Source organism: Strix aluco, chromosome 12 (genome assembly GCF_031877795.1).
Source record: "Strix aluco isolate bStrAlu1 chromosome 12, bStrAlu1.hap1, whole genome shotgun sequence".
Lineage (NCBI taxonomy): Eukaryota > Metazoa > Chordata > Aves > Strigiformes > Strigidae > Strix > Strix aluco.
The window spans coordinates 24,379,012-24,399,867 of NC_133942.1; the positions used below are offsets into that span (position 1 = coordinate 24,379,012).

Genomic DNA, 20,856 nt, shown 5'->3' on the forward strand with positions numbered 1-20,856 from the left:
AAGGAGAGGGAGCTGGTGAAAGGAGACAGAGCGAGGACTGAGGGTCAGGGGAGATGTCCCCTGGAAAAGAGAAGAAGGAAAAGACAAAGTAAGCAGAAGACACGAAGGCAGCCAAGGTAAAGGACTGTCATTTCGGTCCCTTCCGTGCTCCTCAGCTCCGCCTCAGGAGCGGGGAGGCCGCCGCTCTCCGGGGGGTCCCGGCTCTCGCCCCCGCCGGGCCGCCCCGCGGACCCCGCTCCCCGCCAGCCCGAGGCCGCGGCCCGGCCGGGCAGAAGCAGCCGCCTGCGCCACCAACTTGTGTAACAGGCTCGGGGAAGAGCCCGTTCCTGCGCCGCGCCCCCCCGCTCCCTCCTCCCCTCGCCGGAGCCCGCCCGTCTCCGCTCCTCCTTTGCAGCCAATGGCACTAAGCGAGGTGGCTGCATGTGGTGGCGCCGACCCAGCGCCCGGGCTGGGAGGAGAGGAGGAGGCAGCCGGCTCTGCTCGCCGCCCGCTCCCGGCTCCCGCTCCCCGGCTCCGGGCGCTCCTCCCGCCAGCGGCGGCCGCCCCGGGCTGCCCCTCGGTCCCTCTCTCCCGCGCCGGTACCTGCAGCATGGACTCGGACTCCGGGGAGCTCAGCGAAGGCGAGCTGGTCTCACCCGCAGGTAAGGGGGCTGCTGCCTGACGGACCGGCGCCGCCTCGCCGGCCACGGGGCCGGGGGCGACGGCGAGAAGGACGGAGGGAACCCCTCGCTGCCCCAGAGGCAGCTCCGGGGCGGCCCTGAGGGGAGAGCGCCCCGCGCGCGCCCGGCGGGAGAGCGGGCAGGGCCGGCGGGCAGAGACCCCCTGGCCCGGCAGCTGCCCGGGCAGAGACACCCCCCCCCGGCCCGGCAGCTGCCCGGGCAGAGCCCGCCCGCGGGAGCGGGAGGGGTGCGGCCCGGCGCCGGGCTCCGCTCTGCCCCGGCCAGGGGACAGCGCTGCCCTCGAGAGCTGCGTTCAACCGTGAGGTGACAGCCGGTTAAATTCGCAGCGCTGGCGTGAATCCGGTGCGTTGTGCTTTATATCCAGAGGCGGCGAAGTTTTTTGGGTTCGGTTGGGGGTATTTTGCTGTCGCCCCAAGACCACAGCAGCTAGCCCGTGTGCCGAAGGGGGGGCTCTCCCTCAGAGACTGGCGTGCAGGGCCCTCGGGCCGCTCGGCTTTTGTTTTCAAGTCTTAACTTGTCACCAACAACCATAAAATGCTGCTGTCTAGCTGCCGCAGCCCACATAGTTCTTAGATGAGACAGAAGAAAGAAAAAAAAAAAAAAGCCTCTCCTGCCATTTCCAAATCTCCACATTCCTGTGTCCTACGCAAAACCAACCGTTGCTGATGCGCTGTAATCAAAGGCTGTCCTGCACAAACAGTAAACGGGGACAATAAACTTGTGTGAAATCCAGCATATGCCGGTCGGTAGGTTGCTCCACCAGCACAGCACGTACCCCAGCGCCGGGCCGCAGGGAACTGCTGCTCGCTCGAGGCCACCCGCTCTCCCGGGCACATCTCCGGGTCTCTGACCCTTCGCCACCAGCCCTGTGTGCCCCTGCCCGCAGCGGCACATGACAGACACTGGGTGACACCGGTGGACAAGGGACCTGCTTGACCCCCAGCTACCCGTGGTGGAAGTAGCAGGCACCGTCGCTGAAGCCATTTAACTGGCCTCAGACACAAGTGAGCGCGCTTGGAATGATGCCTGAAATTGTCCTAGTGATCGTAAGAAATCCAAATAGAAAGTTAACATGTTACGAGATCTTCGAGAAAAATCTTTTTGCCATGAGCTGTCCAGTTTAGAAACTTTATTCCAACTGGCACCTCCCCACACCCCCAAAAGAAAGGGATCAACACCAAACAGGATTTTAGCCACAACAGGAAAAAAATGCCAAATATTTTGTGAAATATTTTAACTGTCCTATTAACACAGCAGTGATGAACAACGGTAGGAAGTTGTAAGATAAATAGGTATTACCTTGTCTAGTAGAACAGGATTTTGTCAGCAGAACAGGAGTTTATAGCATAGTCTTAAATCCAATTCAATTTTAAATATTAGGGATATTTACTCAATATCTTGCTTTCTAATTTCTTACTTCAGATCTAAAGAATGAAATAAGACTAGCAACAGGTCACATAGCTCCTTATATTCATAAAGCTCCAGGCTGAACTTACTAACAAAGACCACCAACAGCTATAGTTTTTCATCCAAATATTCAGAGCAATGCATGAAGTACAACTTACCAACATTACATTTATAGACAAATTAATGTAATATAGCTCCTGCCAACAACTTACTCCTGTTCTGAAGAGGATTTTCTTTTAAATAAATTAACAATAACTATGCTTAGAGATTGCCATAAGTGCTTTTTATGTCATCACTTGCTAGCTGCCAAGAGTTGATGTTCATCAGTCTCCTCTTTTCTATTCCTTCTTTGTACTATCTAAGAGAATAAAAATCTGGTATTTTAACCATACATGGCAGATGCCTATGCAGTAGAATAAAACGAATGAAAACTTGGTGGGTTTGTCTTAACCAGTTGCAACCATTTTTTCTGCACTAAAGAATTACTTGCTCTTTGTATCCCCCATCCTCTCCTAAAAAATACATTTTTGCTAGATTTCATTTGGTCTTTTTTCTGTATTCTGCCATATGTACAGTGCAGTATCTCTCTGTATGTGGGTGTTCAGCAGTCACGCTGTCAGTCACTGTTGCAGGCACAGAAGCTGAGGGGTTATAACGTGGGATTCAGTCATCACCTTGTTCAGGGAAGTGCCACACCCCACAGATCCCAGTGACTGGGGCATCCTGCCTGCAGTTTGCAGGGCAGGCAGGGTGCTTCAGAGAGGTATTTGGGATGAAGTCCTAGTAATGGTTCGATTTTAGAACAGCTAGGATTTTGTACTGACAGTGACACCAACTTGAATGTTTAGCTTACTGTCTCCATTACCAGTCCTCACACTTCCAAGTCTGTAAAGCAATGACTTCAGTTTACATACAGTTAAAACTCCTTGTAGCCATTGCCCACTTAGGTTGTCTGATTGGTCAAGCCCAGCATGATACAGTTTACTTTATCACTAGGGCTCCATCACGCTATGCAATACAGATGTTTAAAAACATATCCCCATTTAAGGATTTGTACTACTCATGCCATACTTGTTCAGCCTCTTGCTCTGTCCCGGTGGAACAGCACCCCTGCCATTCCCAGGACTCACACGGGTGTGCACAGGACAGGAGGCTACCTTGTACGCCCCCACCATCTGCCACACACGCTTGGCTTCCAAGAGCCAGCTGGAATCTTACTCTGAGATCCCAGCAGCCTCATTTCCTTTAATAGCCCACTTAAAGCTGAGTCTCCAAGGAGGCAGAAGTATTTTTTCTGTATTTATTCTGAACGTGTTGTCATGATAGCATCTTCATATTTCTTTGGCGCAAACAAAAAGCTCCTTATATGTGAGTAGTGCAAGATGTTAGCTGTACTTTAAAACAAACAAACAACAAGCACCACACCTCTGCACACAAGAACATCCAGCTCCATGGTCTTGGCTTCCACAAGTCTCCTAACACCTATCCATTACTGCTTCAGGTTTGAGTTGTCTATATAGTTAAAAAGGTTTTTTTTAAAAAGGTTACTCATGAAACAGACCCCTATTAAGAGCATTGAACAGGTCTTCACGATTCTGAAAAAATTATATATTGTAATGCAAAAGAAAAAAGTTACGTGCTTACTAGCACTACCCTCTGTGAAATTTCTTTAATTTTACTGTACATGCAACTAGTCACATTTCTTTTCTTGTCCTCTAGATGAGCATTTGAGAACTGAACAGGTAATCTTAAAATAGAACATTGTTCTCATTTTTTGATGTCCTCCTATTGAGAGGTTGTTTTTTTTTTTAAAAAAACCCAAAACTCTACAGTAGCGCAATGGACGACTTTTGCCCAGATCTTTCATAGGCAGCCTACTACATGAAAGCATAATCCTTTGTGCCATCTTTCCGAGTAACATTTCACAAAAATCCAGGTCATCACCAACAGCAATGGTTTTGCAGTGGATTTGGAGATTCTGCATGTAGGAGGAAGAATGCAGCAGACCTTCATTTGGTGTGCCTTGACCCAGGTTTCCTGGCTGAAACAGGCAGGAATTTGGCCATATAGCTTTTATGTGATATGCTTTAAGCCTTTCTACAGGCTACTAAGTCAGAACATAGATTTCCATGTTTAACGGAACCATTATGTCACACTATTAACATATTATAACTAGAGGCTAAACTGCCTGTATGGTCTTTGAAACAATACAGATTGTTTTTATGAAGTTTAACATATCCTAGAGAGTAAATTGTTGCTGGTCCCTTCTCTGGCTTTTCTCCCACTAAAGCCAAAAGACATTTGGCCTAGGAAAGAGAGCAGCTTGCACTCCAAGTAGAGATCTAAACTGGGGATGGGATTTACTTTTTTTTTTTTGAAACAGTAACACTGTGGAGCCTACAGCTTTGTAGGATGCCAGGGATAACAAAATGAAGACAACCGTATCACCAGGCTTCCATCCATAAAGGCAGTAGAAGTTTTATTATGGTCTTCAATAGGGCCAAGATCTTGCCCTGCAACTCCTGGCACAAAAATATTTATGCGTTTAAAATTATTTGATAAGTTACCCGAACTCTACCTTTGACAATAAATATATAATTAATAAAAATAACAACAGGTTTAAACATTGAGTGTTGTAAAACTGCCCTGACAGACATGAATAATTTTTCTGCAGCTCTAATATTATTTGATTTGCAATGCTTAGCAAATAATTTTTTCTGCAAATTATTTGCCATGCTACATGAACTGCCTGTATTTTTGTGATATTAATCTTTTAAGGCTGTTACATATTTTGATCACGGTTTTACAGACTTAAATGCCATTCAAGAGCTAATATCTTCTTGTAAATATAAGATTAATTAGAAAGTGTACTGTAAGATATTTAGCACTTGAGACATCAGTAACATGCTTACATGATATAAAGGGCAAGTAGGCATTTTCTAACTCTTTTTGCAGTATCACGCAGGTCATTTGAACAATTTTTATCATGGCAAAAGGTGTACTTTGCCCCAAGAAATACTTGTGTGTTTGAACTAAGAAGGTTTTGATTTAACAAAGCCTTGTTTTGATTCTACATAGAAAGTTCCAAGTCAGATATGCAATAATATTTACTGGTCTTTAGACAAGCCAGCAGAAGATAACAGCATGTTTTAAGAATGGAAGCTAGGAAGAAAAACCAAACCAGTTTTGAGTGGAAGGTGCAGACTCTACTGGATGCTTCTGTTATGAAGTGCTTTCTAGCACCCATCTAATAAAGGGCTCTCCCTTCCCTTCTGCTGGAAAACAAAGGAAAAACAAAGCTATCTGAAAAAAAGATGCACAGATGACAGACAGGACCTAGCACCTCTTACGGGGCTTTTTGGATCCCACTGCAAACTGAGGCAAGCATGTGTCCAAGTTTCTCCAAAGACAAAAGACACCTCAGCAGGCATGAGCAGGCAGCGTGGCCTGTAAGAACAGCAGCTAGAGCAAGCGTGTGAGCCAAGAGTCTGGTTGGGTAAATATTTTTTGGATCTCTTTACTGTTCTCTTCAGGAAACACCTGGGCTGCTGATTTAGATGCAGACCCCTCTTTAGCACAGTGACTGTCAGATTGGGAGCCTCGTCCATCTGAAAAAGTAAAAAATTTGAAAGGCAAAAAAAATAATCATGCTGTGATGATAGTAAGGACCATAAATAATCCCACTTTTGTCAAGTTGAATAGACAACTTGGACAAGCAGAATAGATAGTTTAGTTGAACAGGTCAACTTGTTCAGGCATGTGTTTTTTAAAATCAAGTGGAAATATGAACTTCATGAAGCACTGGATTGAAGCCCAAGCTCACCTGCTTGCGCAATAGCGGCATCTGTGGGATGAGACTGCTAAGCAGCAACAGCCCATAGTGTATGAGGTAACACTCTTTTCAGTAGCTTTGCTAGTTTCTTCCTACTTTTGAGAGGATGGCATATGAAAACATGTGGCCTCAGAAGGACTTATCGTGGGTGAACCAGAATCTTGACTCCCTAGTAGGGATAGCAGGCACATGAAGGATGTTGTATTAACTTGTTTTGGTGCATAAATATTCGCTATTCTTGATCAGAACTACTGATTTTTAGGACAGGGTATGCTAGCACCACCCAGACACGCAGATAGCATGCAGAAGCCAGCCACAACTTTGCTAGGCGAGACATAGCCTGTTTCTCAGTCAGGGAGGTTGATTTTACGCTTACGTGAATGATGGTTGTAAGGGCCTCTCCATAGCCCCAAACAGAGCTGCTCCCACATGAACTTATGATGCTGCTAGCAGTCAGTGAACAGAAAGCCTCTACTTTTTCTAATATGTGGATATGGACAAGCCTTGGTACAGGAATTTATGATGCCAGATGAAGTTCATAGATAGGAATATGAAGCAATATCCTGCCACAAAGCAATCATTGACTGTTCCTGTCTGCCTTGCCAAAGGCCTGGGTTGAGAGTGCTTTCCATTTGATGTGCTATTTTGGCAATAGTGGATGACCTGTACAAGGCAGTGAGTGCATCTCCTCAAAAACCTCACACTTCCTGTTTGAAGAAATAAATCTTTTGTCCTTTCTTCTCATCTACACCAAGGGCTAAGAAGTCATAATAGGAAGAATAAGTTACCCGATTTTGCTGATAACAGAAAAACAAATCTATAAACCCCAGGTAGAGGAAAACAGTAGGCCAGATAGATGAGAAAGTTCCTGAAGACCTGGTCTGCCTGAGAAGCCTTTGGTATTTGCATTTTACCCACAGCATCCCCCTTTGGGGAACAGGCCTTCCGAGGTCCTAGGAAAGCAGGAGAACCCTGCAACTTTCTAAGAGCATTCACTGTCTTTTCTAGTAAGCTAAGCAGGACCTGGCTGTGGGCCCAAGCAGTGGTACACAATCCTCTAAACCGTTTATCTATTAATATACTCCTGGCACTGTTTCAGCCCATGCCAGATAGCCTCCCACAAAATGTCCTGGCATGAGACAGAGGATAACAGTGGCCAGTACGAATTAAACAACATCTGGAGTGTGGGAAAGAATTCAGCTTGCATCCAGATGGCAGTACAATGTATGTACAACAGGTTCTGTCCCAGTTTATTTACAGACATAGACCTTGTGGTCAGAGCACGGTGCAGAGATTGTTCGCTATGACTGTGACTTCTGGTGCACTGCTCAAGGCTGTCCAGGCTGTTGGACTACTTGTGGACTTCTCTCAGAGCAGCTGCCTTGGGCCAAGACCTGGGTTTGGAGCCTTGCCCAATTAAAAGTGTGCTACTTGCTGTTTGTCTGAAGAAATCACTCTGTCAGGTAGATTACAGGAGGGCATCTGACAAGGAGACTCATGGGAAGACTTGTTGCAGTAATTGACTTCATACCCAAGACTCAAACATCTTCTTGAGAAGCCAAGTTGAGCTCAGACGCTGGCTAGTAGCCAGTGATTTTTCTGCTTTTAAAGGCAGCCATCTTTAATGAAAAAGGCTGAGAAAGAGCAAAAGTCACTTTCCTGTCATTTACAATGGTCACTAATCCCTCCTTGATAGAGATTCTGTTTTAAGTCAAGTTTTATCAGTTGGTTCTGTCTAGCCTTCCCACAGAGGGACAGAGTGACCAGTCTCTCTGTACAGATGAAGGTTTTGGCTAACAGCTCCTGATGTAATGACAGAAAATAGGGCAGGAAGATTATTTTGATCTATGATACAAAACAAACACTTCACCATGAAGACATTTCCATTGATCTTCTGGTGCTAGTTTAACATGAAAGGTAATCTTCTGAAACACAAATAGTAAAAATTAGCAGAATACCTTACTACCACCAATGAGCATCTCATTTCTGGCATTAACTTTGTTTATCCAAGCAACTTGTGTTAGAGGAAAAAGTAAATTTTCTCTCTTTCAAGAAATATATTAATGCTATTATTGTGTTACTGTTTCCTCTCGAAATAGTTTTCCATTTAGTTTCAGAGCACATAGTTTACATGGTCAAATCACTGTTTCTTGGACTTTTCAAAGTGAGTTTTTTTAGGTTTGTTTGTTTTTTAAATTAAGATAACCATCTTTCAGGTGATATTTCCAACAAAACCTGCGCCATATAGTGTTATGCCAGGTGAATGTTTAGGTTTTGTTTACTTGCATTTAATTTTAACTTTGTGTATTTGTGCATTGTTTCCCCTTCCCTCTGACTTCTGGGAGTGATGTAGGTTAAAGGTATCAAGAGCAACCTTCGTGTTCATTTCAAAGCAAGTTATAGTTGGTGCCTCACTATTTTGATACTGGTCAGTATTTTGATACATTATTTCATTAATTATCTCCACTTTTAGGAGAAACGTTTAGCAGTAGATGCAAAAATAATCAGTACAGTCATTATGATGCACAGCTACTGGGCTTCTTAGAAAACAATAAAGAATAAGTGAGGACAAATGTTGACTTGGATTACAAATTTGGGAATGGGATAAAAAGTTCAAGCCTAAGTATATGTGAAGACCACTTCCACAAACTTTGTAGAGCACCAGTATGCCCCAGCTTGGACTAACTGGTGCCATTTAAATATACCAGGGTCTATATAATTAAGAGGAAGTTTTTATTCAGTGATTTAACCTCATCTCTATCAGAAACCAGCTTCTATCCTGTAAGTCTAGCCTGACCTCAGCTATGAGGTCTCTCTGGCTTCTCTTACCTGTATTTGTTTTTAAGAGTCTATTTCCATATCAGTTCTTAAAGATTGGTATCAGATATCATCCTGCATAAGAAATACATAACACTTTGTATCCTTGGGGCAGATATGGCTCAGATTTCAGTCTTGCCTGCACCCCTGCCCCTTCCCCCCTTAAAAACAACAACAAAAAATCCAAACCAAAACAACAAAAAACCCACCAAACCCAGATCAGTAAATTCATCCAAAACAGTCACCACTGGCATTTCTCCACAAAACACTCCCCCTTACAGAAATCATACTGAATTGATGGAAAGCCAAGAACAGATCATCTTACGGACATATGAATACCAGTGCTCTCCATAATTTCATGTTTTAACTAAAATTTGGATTAATTCAAATTAAGCCTGAGGGCTTAGAGCAGTCCCAACACTTAGTTGTTAATCAGCTGGTATCTGTTTATTCTCCAGACCAGGATATCTCCTGTAGCTTTGAGGCTGATTTCCAAACTGTGAACTAGGGTTCTTTTTAGCTAGTTGGTATCATTCACTTCAACAAGTTCAAGAGAAAGTTGTGCTTGATTTTACTCAGTGCTAGGTGTTTAAAAGCATGGTTACGAACAGCCAGAAAATAGCCACTTTCAATGTTATGTTGCTATACGCAACAGCTTGTGCTGGTAAAAATGGATGTTTTAACTACATCAAGAACAGCGAGTGGAACTGCACCATTTCAAAGCAATGCCTCACGCTTTGAAAAAAGGGCCTGGCACGTGCAGCGTACTGTGGCATGCAGATGGCAAGGAAGGTCAGAACCCTCCTTGCACCTTCCCTTTGACTGCCACATGCTACGAAACAGGCTAAGGGCAGGAATGCAGATATCAAGATTTTGGCTATGTTCTCCATCTTCTAACCTCTAGAATCTTTTTCTATTTTTTCCTCTTCCCACCCATCCTCTCCTTTTATACTAACAATTTGTGTTCGTTCTCCAGATACATGCTAAAAAGATGTGGGTAACTGATCTCTAATTTCCCCCGTTCACCAGCCAATATGCTCTTCTTTTGCAAGCTTCAGTTCTTCCAGTATTGATCTGATTCTTCTTCAGCTCATTTCTTCTCAAATATTCTTCAGTTTATGATTTCTGCCACTACAAAAGGGAGTAAATGCTGTCAGGTTGTAGTTCATGAAAGGGAAAACTGATGGGAGCAAGATATTGTCTTGTCTTTCTAATTAGAAGTATTGGAAGCAGATTTGCCTTGCAAGAGGAACTAACCCTCCTCCTCTTGCAAACAAACGATACAGACAGTAGGCTTGCAAATGAGATCAGTGTCATCGAAAGCATGCTGAGAACAGGAAAGTTAATTTCATTTTGAAATACTGAAACAGGTAGATGCAGTATTTGTCAGAAAGCAAGAACACAGTAGCGTCTCCACAGATAACAAGAGCTTCCTTGTTATTTCCAGAGTGCATTCCTGAACAAACAACTACTTGGGGAAACAGTATATCCTCACCCCCATAAGATCAAATCATTAGGCCGGGGAGAATTGCATTTCTCTCCAGACACAGCAACTTGTGACTGTCACTGATCAAAGGAGGTCAGAGGAGGACACTGCTTTCTAGTGACATTGCTTAATTACATGGAATAAAGGGAACCAGAGCCTAGCCTTTTTGCTGAGTATTGTGATGAACCACCCAAGTTTACCTATATATTTTCTTAAAAGTTCTAATAATTTTTAATGAAAAAAATATTGTAAGAGGATTCACGATGTTGCCTCTAGAAAGCAAGCAGAAGCTTTAAACAGCTGTGAAGAGGCAGTGAAGGTGAGAGATGCTTCTAGTAACTGAACTCTTCTTCACTTCAGAAATGCCTCTTCCAATGTATTTCTGCCAGAGACAAGGATGAGAGCACAGAAGTACACCAAGGGGGACTTTAGGGAAAGGACTTGAAGCAGAGGAATTGCCAGGTGCAGGTCCAGCAGAACACCAACACAGTGCCTGCACCCACCTTTTTCACTCCACCACTGACCTGGCTGAGCTGAGTCAAGCTTGAATCAGGGCCAAGTCTGCCAGCAGCCACCCCAACACCTAAGTTTCATCTTCCATCACCAGGGTGGCTAGAAACAGGGTCCCCATTTTCCACCACAGTATCTCTCTGAATGGCCAACTCTAAATGCCAGACCCACCACATTCGTCCTCAGCAGCGTCTCTCTCCCACATGATCTGCCAGAACACAAGAGGACACACGCACCTGCCCAGCAGACAGGGGGAGCACAGCTCTGCCCTGGTGCAGCCCTTCCCCATTTGCCTGGTGCAGCACAGCAGGAGAGACATGCTTGCATTACATGATTTTGCAGCCAAACTGTCTGTGCAGCTTTCAAATTCCCAAAAAGCTATGTCTATGCTTGCCCATCCATGTACAGAAGATGAGTAACAGTTGCTCTTGCACTACTTAGAGCTCTGTGTATTTACCTTTTAGAACTTCTCTAGGAAAATATTGCCTTAGCAACAGCTGAGCTGTATTAAGACAGAAACAAGTGATGTGTAGGAAGAGAATTTAGGGTGATGGTGGGGGGAACCATTATTCAATGTTTTCCATATTTTCATAGAACAGAATTTAATTTCCTTGAAGTTACTGCAGTCAATGACAAGCAGGTAGAAAGGTTCATGTGAAATACCTCTGGCAGTGCACTGAAATAAAGTATGACTAAACATACCAAATAACCAATGCAGGCAACCACTGACTGGGAGAGCTTTTTTGGATTATATACTTGTTACTGAAACAGCTTTTCTGTATTTGTAGAGCTCCTTTTTACTCATAGCCACATTTGGTAGAAATTCAGATAGCATGTGTACGATTACATTAAATAACTAATTCTAGAATACTTGGTTTCTTTCCTCACTTTTACAGACATCAAAGTAGTAGTTATGCTTCTTAATAGGGTTTATAATTTAGGGACAGTTGATACCTGTGCTTAGTCACTTCATCAATGACTAAAATACAAATTCTGTCTGCTCTACAGATTATATGTTATTAAAGAGATTGAAAACAAATCTTTAAATAAGTACTTAGCTTGCTTTTAAAGCAATGTGCTGCCTTTACCATGATAAAGTGATAAAAATACACATGACATCATAAAGCTCATAAAACTCACAGCAATTTTGTTGCTGAAAGTTTTACAGCTATCTACTTGAATTCATTTGGTTGGAAACTTGCTTTAGTCTAACATTTGTATAAAAAATGTTTCCAGTTCAAACAGCATTAAATTGAATATAACTAAGCTTTTTTATACATACGTAGATGCAAGTAATTTTCCTTAAGTAAGGAAATGCTATATATAGAAGAAAAACTACTTTCAAGTTGTAGACTTCTGTAGGTTTTTTGACATCATCCCTAGAGAGGCAGAAATACAACAAACAATATAAAAGTAGTTTCCTTCATAAGAATACACAGAACACCAGAAACAGAGTAAACACCAAAAAGAGTAAAGTAACACCAGAAGCAAAGTAAAGAGAACGGTGTTCTGCAGAATGGTACAGCTGTTGTTTCACATTTTTCACTCTAGTAATGATCATGCCCTGTTACCATGAATAGGAGGCGCACACGCATCAGTTGGCAAGACTTTAAATTTTAAATATTTTTAACAAGTGGCAAGACCTGAATAAGTCATAGAAGACATAGGCTCTGCAACTCTTGAGAGGTACAGTGTGGAATAACAGCTGGAACAGCTGCTGGAAGGAAAGAATGCTACGGAGCATTTTTGTGCCATCAAAATTGTAAACTGTTACTGGGGATAAATCAATCTGGTGCCCTTGGGGAACACCATGGCTAGGAAGCTGCCTCCCTAGGGGCAACTGCACACAATGCTGCTGCTACGCAGTAAGAAATCTGCATCTTGACCTTTTGCAACTCTTTCTCAGGCCTTGAGGGTAGCACACCTGGATTGTGCCAGGAGTTGGAGTAGGTTCTCTTGTTGGCGTTTTTGTTAGGTTTTAGCAGATCCATCAAAAAGAACCCCACATATATATATATATATATGCAGGCACACATGAAATTGGTATTTAAAATGACTTTCACTTGAGCTCATATATACACACACACACCCCTTTCATGATGGTAAGGGGGAAACAGAGGCTATCTTGCCTAAAACAAACAATTTACAGTGAAAAAGCAAATAAAAAAAAAAATCTCAGGATGGTACTACCTGAGCCAGTGGAAGCAGGGTGGCCAATTCAGCAATAGCACAGTTACTCAGGCAGAGCAGACATCACAGAGGAAATGTTAGATAGCTACAGTTAAAGAGTATAGGGAGGATACTCCTAGCATATGCCCAGATATGTCAGATTTCAACAGATGAAATGCTGATTTGGGGTTTATGTCATTTAGAGCTGTTCTAACAGAGTACACAGGGATAGACACGTGCAGAGTAACAGAAGAAGACAGTATTTAAGAAGCTTCACCATGTTTCCACATGCTCGTTTGGAAAAATTGAAAGAAAATATCCGAGTAAGGGTTTCCAGGGTTTTTTCTCTTTTCAGTTTTTCCATCATAAAAAAAACCAAACATAATCAAACAGTAGCAGGATTCCTTTCTTCATCTAACATCCTAGTAGGTGTGTGTACTAGTAATACTGTATTCATATTAAGCCTGGACTTCCATATTAACAGTTTGTCCACCAACTTTGTAAAAGGTATCCTTCATTTGTATATCTTTTAAAAGAAACTTTGCCACTTCCGATTTCTGTTACACCCTCTTGATTTCAAAGCAAATAGGATTTGAAATTTAAGGACCTTGTAAAGCTATCTGTCTAATTTCTTTTTGAAAGGATATCATATGGGACATTGCACAATCTGATGGATGAAGTACTGGACTGACAGCAGGGTCTTAATCACAGCCTTAAGCAAGTATTTCAGTTGTATCTATTTCTCTTCCCATTCCTGTTCTGCTTTGTGTGTTTACTATTTTTAGGTCAGGAGTGTCTTCCATTATGAGTTTGGACAGTGAGAACACCAAGATATTTTATTAAAAGATAGTAAATACCAGTATCAATGCAGTGCATAATCACCGCAGGTACTTTTGTAGGTATTATGAGAGAACCTCTATCCCCAAGAAAGAAGCTGCATCTCTGCAGTTAACACATCTTAAATATGAAAGATACATATGCATTCAATATGGTCTTTCAGAAGTCTTTCATAAAAGGTTGTGGTTTGAGCACTGGTTTATCTTAACCACACTTGACTTTTTGTCATATTAAACAGATGACTGAATTTTTTTTCAATAAGCAGTGCTACTGCTTATCGTAAGACGATAAAAAAATGTTACAAACAGAAGTAGAAAATTCATATTTTTTAGCAATTCAGCTGAAGAGAACACACATGTTTCCCCCCCCCCCCCATTTTTCCATTTGCTTCCAATTCTGACTGTCTAGATCTCTGGCAGTGAAAACATGTTTGGAATAAAAATAGAACCCATAATTTGAAACTATCGTGTGTTGCTTTGTTTTGCTTTTCCCTTTAATACATGAGCCTCTTACTGAAGTGAGGAAAGCCTTTCACCCAAAGAGAATTTACCGGAACAAAAGAAGTTTGGCAGAATTAATGTACTCATGACTGCTGGCATATTTTCCAATACAAGTCTTTCAACATACAGGGTGGGATCAAGCACAAAAAGAGATCCTGATCAAGTGATAGGATGCAGGCTTTCTTCCATGACCAATACACACATCACAGTCTAAGACCACAGTCTCCCTAAGAAACCCACTGTAAATGACAATGAAAAGTATTCCCCACAGCATGTAGAGTCACTGTTTTCTTCAGAACCTGTTTCAGTTCTTCCACATAAAACAGTTTGTGTGGACTTTACATGTATAACCCACCTACACCATAATCTTCTCAACAGGCTGCTCGCTGCCAAGCTCACTTGTGTGCAGGCCAAGGAATATGGACATTTTCCGATCCTGTCTGTTAAGATTTGTCTGCAGGAAGCTGACTTTCTAGGGTGTGAATTTGTGCTTTAAAACCATCTGCCCTCTGTTGCTTCATCCTAGGCAGTGCCTTAGTGGAAGGAATAATAAATCCTGTTCTAAGGTGACAAGATCTGGTAACCTGGCACTAAACCTCAAATTCTAGAAAACCAGATGAAACCTGGCCTGAAATATAACAAACTCCAAATTGGGTCCATCTGAGCCTTTCATTAATAGAGCTCTGACAGTAATCTTGCCTGTAGAAACACAGGTTGAAGATTTACTAGTACACAGCTGTAGTGGATAATGTTATTTTCCTTCTCTCACTTCTCAAGATCAGTTTATTTAATCTAGAAGTGAGATCACTACAGGACATTTTTCACACACATACATACCAGAAGATTGCTGAAGTTTGTTAACGCACAGGGGGATCAGCGTCTGCTGGAGACAGAACAAGAAGCACTCAGCATATTTGCAGCCAGGGAGATTTAGTCTGACATTAGGAAACTCTTAAGAGTTGCAAGCACTCCATTAAGCTACAAAGGGATGTTGGTCTTTAGGAACAGATTAGACAAGTTTCTCTTCTAACCTGCTAGTCTTATCTTGGAGAAAGGAGTGGATTAGACGATTGAAAAAAAGTTTGTTCCTTCAGTGTTCTATGATACTGAAACAATACACAGCAATTAAAAGCTCAGTTTGGTGATGTAAACAACTATTTTCCACACCAAACCAAATTGTTATCCTGACTTTGCTTTCCACGTGAACAGACAGAATAACTTTGGCAATCTGTCCTTAACTCCATCTCATTTTCAAAGTTGATAGTCTTTTAGATAAAAGCTCCAATCTTTCAGGAGAGTGTTATGACTTCGGTTAGTATCTGTGTAGATAGCCCACTGATCCTAACATTAGCCAAACCACCCTTGCTGGCTTCGAGTTTAGAGCTTCTAAGCCTTGTTCATTGATCACCAAGTTGCAGCTGATTTTTAACACAAACATTTATTTCCATAGTGTAAATGCAAACACTTCAGTTGTAGAGGCTCATAAAGACAGCTGAAAAAGTTAAAGAAAATCACTTTGTTATTCTTATCGCTCCTTCTCTGCAGCGAGCTGAAAGACCATAGAGTGTGTCAAAGCATGAGATCAGGGTGTACCACTTGTGTGTATCTTACGCTATCACATCATATTCACAGTCCATTCTCATCTCTCTAAATAGATTCAATCAGAATAATCCCTCCCAGCATCACCTCAGGTATTACTGATCCTTAAATTGCTACAGCAGGCGCTGCTCTATAGACCATGGACTGCTCTCACCTCTCCAGAAGCTAATGTTCCCCCAGAAGCCAGGTGCAGCCACCTTCTGTGCCAGCTGGCTTTGAAAGCAGAAAAAGAGCCAGTCTTAAGTCATCAGCAAACTATACCTGGAGGTCTGTCAATAACATCTTCTATTTACATATCGTATGGCAAACTTCCCCCCCCCCCCCCCCCAAAAATAATACTAAAAGGGAACTTTCTCCTGTAGATGGTTGTAGGTGCAACTTGCTTAATGCCCACTAGAAACACTTTGTGAGTGTAAGTTACACCTGGTAAAAAGGTGGATTTCTGCTCAATTAAAAATACACCACCTACTCCCAGCCTACAAATGATTATGTGTTGTTTTACAGCTTAACAGTGCAGTGAGGCCAGGGGGGCTAATTAATACCAAGTGCAGTTGCTGAGGAGCAGGATACACTTTCTGGCAAACTTGACAATGTAATTTTATACATTAAACATCTGGGTTTTTTATTTTAATCATGTTACAACGAAGCCATATATAGCATGGCAAAAAAAAAGAGTCTCACAAAAGTAGAACTGTTCCTGAAGTGAACTCAGATAGACTCAACAGACCATTTATCTTAGGAATCTGATTTTTAATAAGGAAAAAAAGGAATGTTAGAACCTATGAATTAGAGTTAGCCTTACACCTTTCTTCATAGTGCTATAACTTCCCCCTGGAAAAATCTAAGCAGACTGAAGGAGGGGGGGAAGAAGAGGACTTTTTCACTTACAAGAATGGGTGAAAGAAACAAAGTTTGGTTTCACAATACATCTTAACAGATGGAGTACTCCAGAGTCCTGATGGAAATTTCAGCCTCATCCTGACCACTAAGACTTAAGACACTTCAGCCCTCCTCCCACAGACTTTGATTTCCATGCAAAGTAAGGGAGGCAGGATGCCCTCCAGGCGGTCTCTCAGCTGAACACTGTGAGGACCAGGTCTTGAGTTGCTCTACTGAGTCTGTAGCCAGGAACACCAAGTCTTTCATTCAGTTTTATGAATTCAAAATACAGCAAGGCTGAGAAAACAGGCTCTCTTCAGCGCCAGACTACAGAAGGAGAAAGAAGCAACCTGCCTTACAGAGACAGGACTCTAAACCAAGTACAGTCTTGCCTTCCATTTGCCTGCAAGCCAGCCTTTGGGAGCAGCAAGTCTGGAACTTGTGAACACAAAGGTTTTCTTAAGTTTTATCATGTGAGAGAGACGAGGGAAAAGTAATTTTTCCTCTCAAATAGCATGCTACAAAGTCACTCTGGGCTATACAAGGAAGGCACATCCTAACAAAATTAGTGAAATACAGTGCAGGAGCAAGATTGCTACAGAAAGCAGTTGGCATAATGTTCAGCTATTCTGCTGCCAGAAATAAACTAATCAAGCCTTGATGATACTCATTTGAATATTAAAGGAGTTAAACATTCATCTGCCTCTTAGATTAAAATAAAATACCTCAGCAGAAAGCAGTTAAAATGTAATAGAACGGTATTCCCAGGGACCATGGGAGCTAACACTGCAAGAAAACACCATTTCTGTGACCACCACTTGGGCGTGGGGTGTATACTCGCTTATACTTTTTAAGCCAACAGTTTTCTCTCTTTCTTTCAGACTACTAAATACTATCTCTGCTTTAAAAAATAAACAAAAAAACCCCAGAAAACCATACAACCTAAACAAGCAAAAATTCAAACACCACCAAACTAACCTTAATATTAAAGTCACAGAGTAAACAAGAGTCCTTTAAATACATAGTCAGGCAGACTGATGAATGTGTTACCACACAGAGTGCCAGCAGTTGACTCCTCAGCTCACACAGGACTTTGCAGAACGCCCTGCCAGACACCACTAAGTTTGAATACAGAACTACAGCTTCAGATTTTTATACATCTAGATTGGCTTCTTTCTGCAAAAAGTCAACAACTTACACAAGCAGTTGGATCCATTCTCAGTTCCATGAGGCAATGAAACAAAACTGTAAGTGACGACCCAGACAAACCCTGGTTCCACCCGTGCCTGCCCATGCAACACAGAAGGACCACAAAAACCCTACCCCTACACATGCCCTGTAGTGCTGTGAAAAAGCTGCTATGCCTTGCAGAGATTATCCATGCAGGACCCAATATACTATTGTAGGCTGCACAGAAGTCACTGAGTTAAACCAAGGCTCCTTCCAGCTCAGGACAGCAGCAAATGCCCAGATAAGAACAAAGTACACTGTGATACCAGCAAAAAAATTTCTCAGAGCCTCCAACAACTAACAGCCCCAAGATCTCCCAAGCTAGAAGACATACCTGCAATACCAAGAACCTACACACCTACCTTGTGTGTCCTGGACTACTGCCTTCTCCACATTCCCCTGCAGCAAATAACCCAGCCTCCCCCCTGCCTCCTTTCTATTTCAAGCACCAGGTGCAGCTGGGCAGTGAAACCCTCAATTTGTTGATGAGGAGCACCTTGTGCCATGGGTGAGCCAGCAGCAACGCCCTTTGGCCTAGACTCTCCTAGGACGGTCCCCCTGCAGAAGGGCTGGCAGATTGTCACGTTGCATCCCGGTACCACTGTTCTTCCCTCATTCTGTGCCACATGCATTTCCCATGACAGGCTGCAGCTCTCTCTTACACACTGGAGGTGAAGCTATGGGAGTTTTGCATCCTGGTAGGGGTTGTGGCCCTCAGGGTAGCAATGAGACTATCAGTACTTCCAGAGACCTCCATCCCTTCCAGCTGGGGCTTTCCCAGCTCCCAGAGGCTGTGAGGAGCAGTGTTACCGTGTGGATCTCCCATGACTGCACATTCTGTGTGTCTCAGATGCATAGACCAAAATCTGACTATGTGGTTCATGTTATTTTGAGCCATTAATTAATTTTTATCCTCACTTTGGTACTTCGAAGTCTGCTGTGTGGTTTTTCTGTTTCAGACATTCCCATGCTAAAAAAGCAAAATATAAATAGGATCACAGAGACCAATCTTCCATCCCTTCCAGAGTAAAAATTAAATCTGCAGTATTGACAATGTCATGTGCAAGTAGCAGCTGCAGAGTAGGACTGCATAGCAAGGCATAAAAAGATTCTGCAAGTATTAAAGGAATTTGATTTTTAATTGATCTTTCAGCTGTCAGAGTTTTTAAAATTTTATTATCTTTGAAAATCAGTGACAGCGTTTGTCTTGCAGTGTAAAATTGGTTAATACACGAAATAAGTATCTTCAGATCTTCAGAGTACAGTAAAGCAATTTAAATGCTAAAAATACTTTATTAGCATTATGGGGAAAAACATAATTACCAATTTTGCTATTAATAAAATAAATTTTGTTTATTGTGTAACATTGAAGCAAGGCCTAACCTTGCAGTTTTACTTTGGTAAAACGCCCATCAAGTGAGGAGTTAGTGCTAGACATAAGTTGTTATGTGGGAAGGAAGCAGGAAAATAGTTTTCTAAGGAAATTTTACAAGGTTTTTTGTAGTAGCTAGCAGGTATTATCAGCTCTGTGGAAATTAAATGCTTAAGTGCAATCTTGGACTGTGAAAATCACACTGTTAGAGCCTGCAAGGGACATAACACTGAAGTAGGCAAATGGAAATTTTGAATTAATTTACTATCCCACTACCAGGTTAGTCTAGGTGGAAGTTCTCAATCTGGAAACGATGTTATTTGGGTCTCTCTTTCACATCCTTCACCGTATCTTTCACGGTTGCTAAGAAACAGCAGCATTACAGTAGAGTAATCATTCCTACTCAATTCTAAATTGTAGTTAATTAGCTCATGTGTGAAGTGGTATTCCTAGCCTGAGAAGAAAGGGATAAAGTTTATATTTAAATGCACAAACCAATACAACTGAAGAACTAAAAATTTGTTGTAAATCAAAATGTTCAAATGGCAAAAAGCTTTGAAAAATTTACATTTCCCAGAATGTTTTATAACACTTGGGTAGAATAAAGGAATCATGATTAGCTGTGTCCCAAAATCTGTCCTTTTGCAGACCTTAATGAAAATTCTCAGCTTGAGTGTGAAATCTGATGGGTACAAACACAAAGGTGATGTGATTGGATAAATCTTTTAAAAAGAGGAATTTGTTCTCTCACACGGATAGCATATACAGAAGGAAGAGGTTTACAGCTTAGGAGAAGGTGGGAAGTAAAAGATGCTGCTGGGTTTTTTTAGAAAATTTGAAGGTATACTTTTTATATGGAAATTTAAAAAGATAATTATTTGGGAAGAAAAATGTTTAGGTTACACAAATATATCTGACTATCCTTGTCTTCTGCATTTCTTATTTACCGGAGTAAGTTTAAACATCATGGTCTTGAACAGAAATAAATTTTGGCTTTGTCATTTGCCAGGGAATTTTCTAATTAGTGCCTTTGTTGTACATAGCTGTAGTCAAAGGATTTTGTCATTTGATTTCCAAACATGAATGAAAATTTGGTAGTTCATTATGAACGAACAATGAACAAGTGTCTGCTATTTGAAGCTCAGGACAGATCTGTCATTATCTTTCTAGCAAATTTGTGGTAGCAGTAATACTACTTTTTAACTAAGTCGAGTAAGGGAATTTTAAATACCTCAGAAACTGCTGTGAAAGCTTTTTTTTTCCCCTCTGTACAGTTCTATATGGAGAGTATTTTCATAACTTCTGCTTGGGGAAGAAAATAAAAAGTTGCTTCAGTGTCTTTTCCTTTTTCTTTTCCAAATAGGGATGTTACAGAAAGGCCTTTCTAACACAAATGCAATGGCCTTCTCAGCAGAGATTCTCATAGACTACCTGGGTGCTGTTAACATTAATAACTGGCTACATCTACACTCTGTTAGATAGCCTTCATTTTAGTGGGTCTTTAAAGAGCCAACATGCTATGTGTTGATGGTTTATTA

General features: G+C 41.9%; 1 protein-coding gene across 1 annotated transcript in view; it reads left to right on the forward strand.

Moving 5' to 3' along the window:
* Positions 1-527: 527 nt before the first annotated feature.
* Positions 528-20,856, forward strand: part of TNFAIP8L3 (TNF alpha induced protein 8 like 3) — a 48,084-nt gene continuing 27,755 nt past the window's right edge. The window contains exon 1 of the mRNA XM_074837125.1: positions 528-641. Within this exon, the coding sequence (XP_074693226.1) occupies positions 590-641 (52 nt within the window). The 5' untranslated portion in view covers positions 528-589. The remainder of the gene's footprint in view (positions 642-20,856) is intronic.